The 10,624-nt window shown below is 41.5% G+C and overlaps 1 protein-coding gene across 1 annotated transcript; it reads left to right on the top strand.

Annotated features, from left to right (window-relative positions):
* Nucleotides 1-4,922: 4,922 nt before the first annotated feature.
* LOC113405632 (lymphoid-restricted membrane protein) lies at nucleotides 4,923-9,453 on the top strand (the record flags this gene model as incomplete). Its single annotated transcript, XM_026646853.2, has 6 exons — nucleotides 4,923-5,517; nucleotides 6,009-6,119; nucleotides 7,135-7,315; nucleotides 7,688-7,761; nucleotides 7,850-7,928; nucleotides 9,303-9,453. Coding segments are annotated over 6 exons (1,191 nt in total), but the record flags the coding sequence as incomplete, so codon positions are not given.
* Nucleotides 9,454-10,624: the final 1,171 nt, after the last annotated feature.

The raw sequence follows: 10,624 nt of genomic DNA, 5'->3' as shown, positions 1-10,624 counted from the left end.
ATTCGAATTATCTAAATTCGGATTAATCCTGTAGTGTAGACATACCCTCAGAAGGTTCGGGTTGTGGGGCTGTTTCACTGATGCGTAGACTTCTGGGCTCGGGCTGGTCGCCCGAGCTCTGGGGTCCTCCCACTCTGCAGGGTCCTAGAGCCTGGGCCCCAAACAGAGCCCAGAAGTCTACACAGAATGAAACAGCCCCACAGATTGAGCCCCACGAGCTGGAGTCAACTAGCACGGGCCAGCTGCAAGTGTCTAGTTGTTGTGTAGACATACCCAGAGTTTCTGCCTCCTCCCCCTACTGGTGATGGCCCCTGCCCCGTGCGGGCAGTAGAGGGCAAAGCGGAGCCACTGGGTGGTGGGCAAGGAGAGGCCAGCCTCGAGAGGCAGCAGCTCCCAGGGTGGCTGGAGGGCTCACAACCATTCCTGCTCTCAGCCGCCGCACGATCCCACACAATCCAGGGCTGTCAGACCCCCTGGAGTATTAGCTACACAGCCCCCCCCCCCCGGACCGGGACTTGGCAGTGCTTCTCTGTTTCCATCTGGACAACTCCATGCTAATAGTGGGCTGCAGTGCCTATTGCAGCTGCACAGGGCCTCAGGGAAAAAAGGGTTGGGAACCCCTGTAATAAAGCACTCCTTTTCAGCTTAGTCATAGTGCAAACACCTGAAATGCCATAATGTTCATGTTAGGTTATGCTTGTGCATTTAGTGCTCACAAAAGGTACTGGCTTAACAACCCTGCTGACTGAAACCTTCTGCCCACAGAACAGCTATGGTGTGGAAAGCAGCAGAGCAAACTTCCCCCTTCCCCCGCGCTGCCCAACCAATGTCCTTCAACCTTTGCCTCAGAGGGACCATCTCAAAATGCAAGAGGATTTCTTGAGCAGTCTCCAGGCTCATTCAAACTGCCAACAAGAGTCACCTGGTTGAAAGGTGAAAACTATGGGGTGAGTTGTGCAGATCTCAAATTATACACTCTGCCCAAGTTCCTTACAGCTGCAGGAACCAGAATGACTCCTGGGTGGAACCAGCAATGTCCCATTATCAGAGGATCACAGGCTACAGTGGGTTATTTTGTTCTTTTCATCATTGTTTCAAAGCTAAGGGCTGCCTAAGGCAGTAAAATGCTGTAGGAAAGAGTGAGAAGGTCAAAAGGATTCATTTAGTAGGGGAATGAAGCACCTGGAAGTAAAGCAAGGGCCACAGAGTGGGAAATTGATACATGGTACAAACCTAATCAAACTTATTAACCACTGAGAGTGAACTGCAGACAGTAGCAGGTGTGTCTTTGAAACTGATTTTTATCAAAGGGGTTTGCTGTCTTTAGCCATTTAAATGTATTGCTAGAAAACAACCATAATCATCCCACTTAGCCTTTATTAGTGGGATAGTTAAAATGGATTCTGTTGCCCTGCTCAGGTTTTAAAAGAAGCAGAGTAGAATTTTTCCTTCCCTTTGTATGTAATAGTAGGTAGGAGCTATTCAAAAGGGTTTCTATGAGGGCTGTTATGAAATGAGACTTAAACAGGACATTGTCAAGATTAGGATGGTTAGATCCCTTTCCTTCTGGTTTGATTTTATCTGCTTGCAAATTCAATATTCTTAATGGGTGATTTAGATATAACTAATGTTTTTAATCTTGTCTCTTTACAAAAGAGTGTATTGCCAATATTTGACAACATAGGGCAATCATGGCATGAAGATGGAAAGATTTGTTTGTAGCTTCTAAAAACTTCTTGTTAAAACAATAGGAAAATGCAGGATCCTGTCTCTTGAGTAAACATCTTGAAATCAAGTATAGATTCAAGAGCTGTATTTGTATTACTTTTCATCAAAACCATGGTAGCTTTAGGTTCTTTCTGAAATATTCTGCTAAAAGGTTGCATATCAGCTAGTGTAAAAAATATGAATTATCTTAATCAGTCTTAGAAAAATAACTTTTTGGAGTGTGTTTCAAACTGGTTTAGTCAAGGGGAGTAAAAGTGCCCCCAAGATGTCTTAAGTGATGTCTTGGTTGTCACGGCTATGTAGCACTCTGTAACATTTTGGGCTTAAAATGTGGTGTTGCTTTTAAGGCTAAAGGATTGTTTATATGTATGCAGTAAATTCCGAACCATTTAATGGTAGCAGAAAATAATGCTTCAGTAGCTTATTATTTCCCCACTAAAATATCTGCTGCTATAGCAAAAATGGAATAGTTTGTCTTCTGAATGTGTCACTTCTTGGTAATAAGATCTATTTCAATATGCTGTAAAGCAGCTTTTGGGTGTCACTAAATTGAAGTGTGTAAAGCTAGCTAGTGGCAGCCCTGTACAAGACATACATTTAATAGGATTCCTGCCTCTTACATTTGGATAAAGTCGCTCAACATTATATAGCTGTTGTAACTCTTAAGACAACACTCTATTTTTGACTATTTAAAATGACTAACAAGTAAAGAATGACTTTCAATGGGAGTTGACACCAAAGCTGTTCAGGCTCCCTTGAAAATCTTGCATTTTGAGATGGTCCCTCTGAGGCAAGGGTTGAGGCAGATTGGTTGGGCAGCACAGGGGAAGTTTGCTTTGCTGCTTTCCACACCGTAGCTGTTCTGTGGGCAGACGGCTTCAGTCTGCAGGGCTGTTAAGCCAGAACTTTTAAGCCTAGATACTTTAGATCATAGGTGCTGGTGCTGGCTTGAAGTGACTTCTACCCTATCTAGGGTTTACGGTTTGGTTCAATGGCTCTCAGCACTCCTACTATACAGATTATTCCTGCACCTCTCTCATCAATGCTGGAAAACTTTACCCTAAACATAACCTTTTATAATAGGTTTACCCTGAACTTTTCAAACAGCTTCAATATTATTAACACCCTGGTTGATTTATGAAACAGCGGATCTGCTTATTTACTTTAAACTTGTCTGAATTGCTATCGCTTACACTAATGATCTTTAATTCTCGGAGGCAAATGGAATTTTGCAATCAATAAGAGAAGCCTGCTGGTGTTGTGCAAGGATACCATTATGGGTTCTGAGAAGGCATTGGAAGGGAGTCTGGGTATGTGTAGGCTTCAAGCTGAGGATATGATTCCCAGCTCAAGCAAACATACTAGCACTAGCTCGGATTGAGTTAGCATGCTAAAAATAGAATATAGCCATGGCACTGTGTGTGGGGGGGAGGGTTGCTGCTCGGAGTATACACCTAGTATCCTCTCATGGATACATGCTTGTCACAGCTGGCCCCACCTGTCACCATGGCAAGGTGCTATTTTTTTAGCATGCTAGCTTGATCAGCGCTAGCACAGGTATGTCTCCTCAAGCTGGAATTTAAACCTCCATCTTGAAGTACAGACCTACAGCTAGAGAAGAAATAGTAACTGCCCAAAGGAGGGCACATTAGGCTGTGTACGCTAGTCTTCGTTAATACAAGTTTCCTGCTGTTGCTACCATAGTTTCATTGACGTTGACTGGCGTTCTAACAAACAGGGCTCCGGCCACTGCCGGTATTGGTCATCTAACCCTGTTCAGGTCTAAATAGTTTAATGATAAAAACACAGTTGGTGGCTGATGCCTTGTCCGCACTTTTATTTCTACTGGTGCTACCACTGGGGAATTGCTGGGGGTGGTGGGGAGAGATGCTAGGGTAGACAAGACCATAGTGGCATAGGTGAATTTTCCTATGAAGAGAAGCTGGGAAGATTGGGACTGCTTAGTTTGGAGAAGAGAGAATACCAATAAATAGACTAGTGAATGATACAAAGAAGTCCAATCTGATGCTCAGATTGGAGCCACGTTTTTAGCCCATGCAAAGCCCAGTGTCCCCTTATTTGGTTAGACTAGGAATGAAAAGGACAAGTCTTAACTTTCACTTTCTCAACAAAGAAGTGTGTGTATTGGGGTGGGGGTGGTTTTGTTTGTAAACAATCTGTTTCTCTTGACAATAACATTGAAAACAAATCAATATAAAGATCTACAAACTGATCACTAGAATTTTTTTTAAAAAATAGCTGTGCTTGTTTCCTTTGTGCAGGAGAAGATTAGGAGGGAAGGATCTCCGGTTCCCCCAAACATAACTTTTATGTAAAATGAGTCCCTTTAAATGTGGAGTCCTTTCAAAGAAGCATCTTGCCAACCTCTTCAAAAGCTTTAAGCTAGCTCAGTGCACAGTAATGTAGCAATTGTGGTGGTGTCTCTGAGTGGGCGGTTTGTTTGGTTGGCCCAGTAAAATGCTAATCCTGGGCCCCTCTTTCATTTCACGTGGTACCAGAACAAGGTGGCTTTGAACACTGGCAAACTTAAAACTAAGTGTTGTTTTGTGAAAACACCCCATTTAAAATTCATGGAACTTGGTGTTGCAGGCTGATATTAAGAACTTGTTATAAATACCAGTTCAAGAAGTCAAAAGACTAGTACAACTGCAGTTGTTTTGCCTGGAATTGTTGGACATGCTACTGGATGAAAGCAGAAGTTCATAATGTCTAGAGAGTATAAAAGGTAGTTTATGTAAATTCCTGGATAACTGTTCTTCCTTTTAGTCCTTTGGCCTTGTGCTTATATGGAAAGCGCAAATGTGCCCTAATATGTAAATAAAACAACTCTAACAAAAGATCAAAACTTTAATAAGACTTCAATTTGTGGAAATAAAAACCTAGAAAAATGCTACTTTATTTTTAAAACCATAAAGTTAGTCAAACTTCTTTAAATCTTGATTTTAAAAAAGGGGATGAATTTCTTTTCCTTTTTCCCCTCTAACCAGCTTGAGTTCTTTAATTATTTTCAAGTTAGATGAATTAAGACTTGCAAGAAAATACTCAAATGTTATCCAAGAGTTTTCAGACCACCACTATCTCCTGTTTTGTATAGACTGCCTATTAGATACAGACTGCTGCAAAGAATGTTTAATCAATATTTCTGACTTTTGTGTTCACTCTTTCTCGTTCAGATACTTTTCAAACAGAAGTCAATGATGTCTTCTGAAAATGTAACTAACAAACGTCATCATAACCCAGTGGACAGCATTTGCAGAAAAATCAAGACTATCCAGATGATGGACCAAGTCTCTAATCCTGCTTTACAGATCCCAAAGTTTCAGTCTAGGAACTTTGACAGCCCACAGACTAATATCAAGAAAAACTTAGAGGAGATATTGAAGAAAAGGACCTTTAAAAGTCATGAGGCTACTGGGCCATATTTCCTAAGCCCCAGTAGAGACAATATTTTCTCACCATGTCCGCAGGCCGCAGGCCACAGACGATGCACGTCTGACTTCCACACTGGCAGTGCAACCTATTCAATTGGTAAAAATAAAGAGAAGACCAGAAAGTCATGGCTACCAATGTGCCAAGTTGAGAGTTCTCCACCCCTTCTCAAAAGTGGAGAGGCTAACATCCGTATGGGTCAACTATCTGCAGCTTCCAACGTCGAATGTAACTACCTTACATCAAGTCCAAACTTGCCTTTCTTAACGACAGTCCAAAAGGCAGAATGTTTTGCGTTCCAATCTCCAGTGGTGAAGAGACTATCGTTGAGTGAAAGAGGTAAACAATTCCAATAAACACTTACAGTATTCAGCTTTCTTTTCACCAACCCTAAACATTAGGTTACCTAATGATGGCTGTCTCAAATGATTGAACCTAATTCTTTAAAAAGACCTGAAACACTACACTGAGGGGGGCATTTGGTCTAAGGAAGCCTACCAATCCCTTTTTTCCCTTTATAAAGATCTAGTCTAGAATCTTCTACTTCCATACACTCCATCCATGTATATAAAGTCTATAGCATAGCCATATTTAGTTCCCAAGCCTGCAAATTATAATGCGTGGGAAGACCCTGTTGACTTCAGTGGGTCTCTGCACAAGTGCAAGGGTCTGCCTTGTGTTAGCTGTATGATCAAAGGCCTGTTGTTTAGGTTACAACACCCCTGGGAATGTCATGTAAATTTATGCTGTTGTTAAAAACAAAAATGTAGTTGGAAGTAGGTCCTGGTAACTGAGAATTAGATGTAGTATAATGTATTTATCCCCCATAGGATGGAGACTATCATGGGCGAATAACGCTGACAACACCTATGATGTGAGCTTGATCTGCGAAGAAGACTTGTTGACCACTATCTTCTGTGCATGTGACACAGAACGCAGAGGTGTCTTAACCCCCCCCCCCCCCCCCACCCTGTTTTTTGCTCAGTGAATGTCAAGTGTTAGGTCTTACTAGAATCTCTTCTTAAGAAAATATAATCTGTCTGGTACATATAGAGAGAGGGTGGTCTCCTGGCTAAATCAAAGAACTGGTTGTTTGGGGATCTGGTACTCTCCTGGCCTTCCCACAAAAAACCTAGGATGGCACAGTTAGTCACCTTGTCTCTCTCGCTCTCTCTGTTTCCTATCTGTAAAACAAGGACAATTGCCTACTTGAGGCAAAAAATGTTTGTAAAACACTTTGAGATCCTCTGAAAGGTGTCATAGAAATGCAAATTATAACCATGTCAGTGAAGTGATAGGATTCTTTTCTTAGACGTCTCAGCTTGCCTTCTTGTCATTGTATTTAGAGCTACTTGTACTTTTTTGTACAATGTTTGTGGGAAAATCTTCATTTTGGTTGAAATTTGATATATTTATTTTAATGAGGGGAGGGGGGTAACTTGCCATTTTCCTGCTAGCTCTTGATATAATTGCCTAACAGAATAAAAGACTAACTTTCATCTATGTGCTTTCCTTTTTTAAGGAGGCAGTGTTGGTGTTAGTGGCTTAAAATCCCACCTCGTTATTGTCTAAAGAAATATTGCTGTGGGGGCATGGTTTCACCTCAGAAATCTCCCCCCCCCCCCTTTTTTTTTTTTTTTTTTTTTTTATTTTTTTTCCTTTTTTTTTTTTTTTTTTTTTTCTTTGCAGTAATTCTCCACCCCCCCCCCTCTTTTTTTTTTTTTTAAGCTCTGAAACTCTTAATCCTAAATTTTCTCCTGGCTTCTGCCTCTCCATGTCACACTAGAATTTTTCTAGCCAGTAGCTGGTCTAGAGCATCGCAAGTCACTTAGACATACTACAGCACAGATTCAAGCATGCTATGAATGTATTCCAATCCCCTTATTACAATTTATTGCCTATACAAAATTGTCTTGACTTTTAAAATCTGGTACAAAGACTGATTATATTTTTAAGGAAAAGTAGCCGTTTCCAAGATAGTTGATTATCTGAGACATACAACTAGCCGGGGGTCAGAAGACAGTGGTCTTGAAGAGCTGTGCAACATGCTTGATCCTGATAAAAGGGACATCTCGATAGACCTGGAAACATACCATGCTATCATGAAAGAGTGGATTGAAGACTGTAAAAGAAAATGGTAATAGAAATTTGTCTTCTAATTTCACAAAATGTCTTCTATAAAGACAAGACAGTAAGAATAGCTTGTCCGGTTTGCAGTGTTAATATGCAGGGCGTACGTTAGCATCCAGGAATCGTACAACTGATAGTGACCACAGGGTGGCTTTTCACCACACATCTTCCTACATAGTGTGTTTTTAAAAAAAAAAAAAAAAAAAAGTCAGTAAGGAATTAAAGGTCACACTATATTTTAAGGAGTAGGAATAGATTATCAGGGATGTATATAGCAAGGAACTTGAATGTATTTTAATAGAATGAGTGTCAACTACAGGCTGTGTAGGTAGGCTAGAGTGAATCTATTTTGAGTAACCTCATGGTTTACTTGTTTCAGGGAAGATACTGCTAAGGAGACAACGACAAATACAGAAGATTCTGTGTTTAAATTGCATGAGAGCATTCTAACAGGTGTGGAATATTTCATTCTTACTCGGGAATACCTGACTTTTTTTTTTTTTCTTTTTTCTTAAACTAAAACTGGAAAAATCTCTTTCAGCAAAAAAGACTCCTGCTAGGATAAACATTACATCAGGAAGTTTAGAGGCCTTAGGTGGAGATGTGTCCAAAGGAGACCTGTAAGTTTGTCATGCAATGCTTTTCTTAAACCTAATACAGTCGTTTTCTCTAATAGGCCTAAACTCGCTTCTGAAAAAAATGGATGATGGGATCAAAGTGCATTCCTTTGCACTGTTGCAAGCAGTTGTTCTCAAACTTATTTGATCGTGCCCCCTTCTTTGTCTGCCCCACCAGCAGCCACCACTCTCTGACCACCCAGCTCTGAAAGGAGAGTGGAGACTGCTGGCTCGGTGCCCAGCTCTGAAGGCAGAGCTGTTGCCACCAGCCATGCAGAAGTAAGGGTGGCAATACCATACCATGCTAACATTACTTCTCAGCTGCTGCCGGCAGCAATGCTGCCTTCAGAGCTGAGCACTCAGCCAATAGCCACTACTCTCTGGCCACCCAGCTCTGAATGTGCACAGTAAGGTTTTTTTGGGGGGGGTTCCCCCCTAAAACTTCTCACATGCCCCCCTTCCTGGATACATTCTGTGCCCCCCACTTTGAGAACCTCTGGTTGGTAGAGCCTCTTTGGACTTGCAAAAACCCAGTTACACAGCCCTTGTTAAGAATAAAACCAGTGTTTAAAGTTCTATACAGAACTTGGCTTAACTTATCAACTGCTGTTCATGTGCCTGCTTGTAACGTATGCTAATTCCTCTTATACCATTTGCTATACGGAAATTTTGCTAATTCAGCTTTGGTTTGCTAGTGTTCACTGATAAGAATTAACAGTGGAAATTTTGTTCAAGTTCTTTCAAAGTCTGATGTTAATTCATATAAAAAGTAGTGTGTTTAGGGTCTGATCTCAAAGGGTGCCCACCGCCCAGCCCTTAGTTCTGTTGGTTTTTTAACTAATGTTTGGGTTTCACTGATGAACAGCATCTTGATATTTATAGTGCTCTTAAAAATCATGATTTTGCGTTCAATTCACCATACAAAAAACGTTCAAAATGGTGTACTCCTCTCAGGTTCCAGTTTAGGCATATATCTAGCTTTGAAATTTTCACTTCTATCAATTTTTTAGAAATATAGCTTGTGCTAACCACAGGCTTTCAATGGGGGAGTGGGGGGGATTTTTAAAATTATATACTAGTTGCCAGTAACTTCTTATGAGAAAGTGACTATCAAACACTCACACCTTTTTATCCTGTGAACACTTGCCCATTGAATATGGCCCCATTAATGGGATTATTACATCTGTAAAGTTATTCATAAGTGTTTTTTGTAGGTTCAAGGCCTTGATTTGGGGATGTTGTGGTAGCATCAGAATAGAGCAATTGCCTACCAACTTAAAACTTGCCTGAACACAATTCTTCTATTCACATTTTACCTTGTTGGAAGACTCATACTGAGAAGAACATGAAATTATGATTGTTCTTTATTGAATACAGGGAGACATCTGACTTGATTACCTGTGTAGCAGACCTTCAGTTCAAGAATCAGAAACTTCAAGAGGAGAACTGCAAACTGAAGATGGCAGTTGAAGCATTGGAGGATACCAATAATAGGCTAATGGAGGACAATGAGGATCTAAATAATCAAGTAAAAAGGTGGAACGCTTTCAGCACAAGTTCAGTAATTTTTAACTCCTGCTGTCTGGAAGTGGTGACCAACTTTGCAAAAACTCCCCATGCTGGACCTCATGTTTGTTCTATAAAATTGGAAAAAGTGGTTCCCATTAATCTATCTAATAAGTCACTGAGGAGGAGGAAGAAATGGGGATCCCTTCCTGTTTTTCTTAGTTCAGTATTTGGCTTGACTCTGTCATTAAAGGCTCTGTGATTAAATGTTAGTCCTAGAAGTTTATGCCCACCCTACCATGCTGCCTCAGTCTCAGTGCCTTTGGGGGAAATCCAGGTAGCTTGGCCCAGATCAGCAAAGGGAGATGAGCGTTGTGATGCCAAGCGTCACAACGCCTGACTCTTAGGTGCCTGGGAAACCACTGGAACAGCGAAAACCACAAAGCCTGAGTTAGGTGCCTCGGCTCCCTATACAATGAAGAGGTAGGCACCTAAAGAATGAAATTCACAAAAGCCAGCACATGAGGCAGATAGCTGCCTAAGCTAGCCAATGGGAAAAGCTGGCAAAAGGTGGTGTGTTCTAAGCCCTGCCCTTCTCATGGGGTTAGGAACCGATCTCTGCAATCCAGAACACCCTCTCCTGGATTCAGGCAGCTTAGACTCTTAAGTTTCCCCCCTCCTCCCTCAAGAAAATTAGGTGCCTGCTGAACTCAATACAAAATGGACCTGATGGGCATGGGGGGAGGAGAAGAGAAGGGGGAGGCGGGAAAAGAGAACCTTACTTTAGCTCAGTGGTTCATATACTTAACTGAGATGTGGAAGATCCTAGTTCAGTTCCCCCCTCTGCCTGAAGAAGGGATTTGAACAGGGGTCATCTCGCCTCTTAAGTGAGTGCCTAACCACTGGACTCTAGAGTGATTCTCACTCTCTCTGGCCCAATTAATATTTTAAATTATTTTTGAAGTAGAATAACTTCAATATGACCTACATCAGAATATGACCTACATTATATGCCATAGTCCAATGGCCTGAGAGGTGAGGAACCCCCTGTACAAATCCCTTCTGATTATCAGTGGGGAGAATCTGAACTGGGGTATCCCACCCAAGATGTGGGAATCCTAACTATTGGGCTAAAAGTACCACCCCTCTCAGCCATTCTGGGTACCGTGAAGCAAGTTCCACGCATGCCAAAT

Source organism: Terrapene carolina, unplaced genomic scaffold (assembly GCF_002925995.2).
Source record: "Terrapene carolina triunguis isolate 2854851 unplaced genomic scaffold, T_m_triunguis-2.0 Scaffold46683, whole genome shotgun sequence".
Lineage (NCBI taxonomy): Eukaryota > Metazoa > Chordata > Testudines > Emydidae > Terrapene > Terrapene triunguis.
This window is presented reverse-complemented; position numbering and strand designations above follow the sequence as displayed.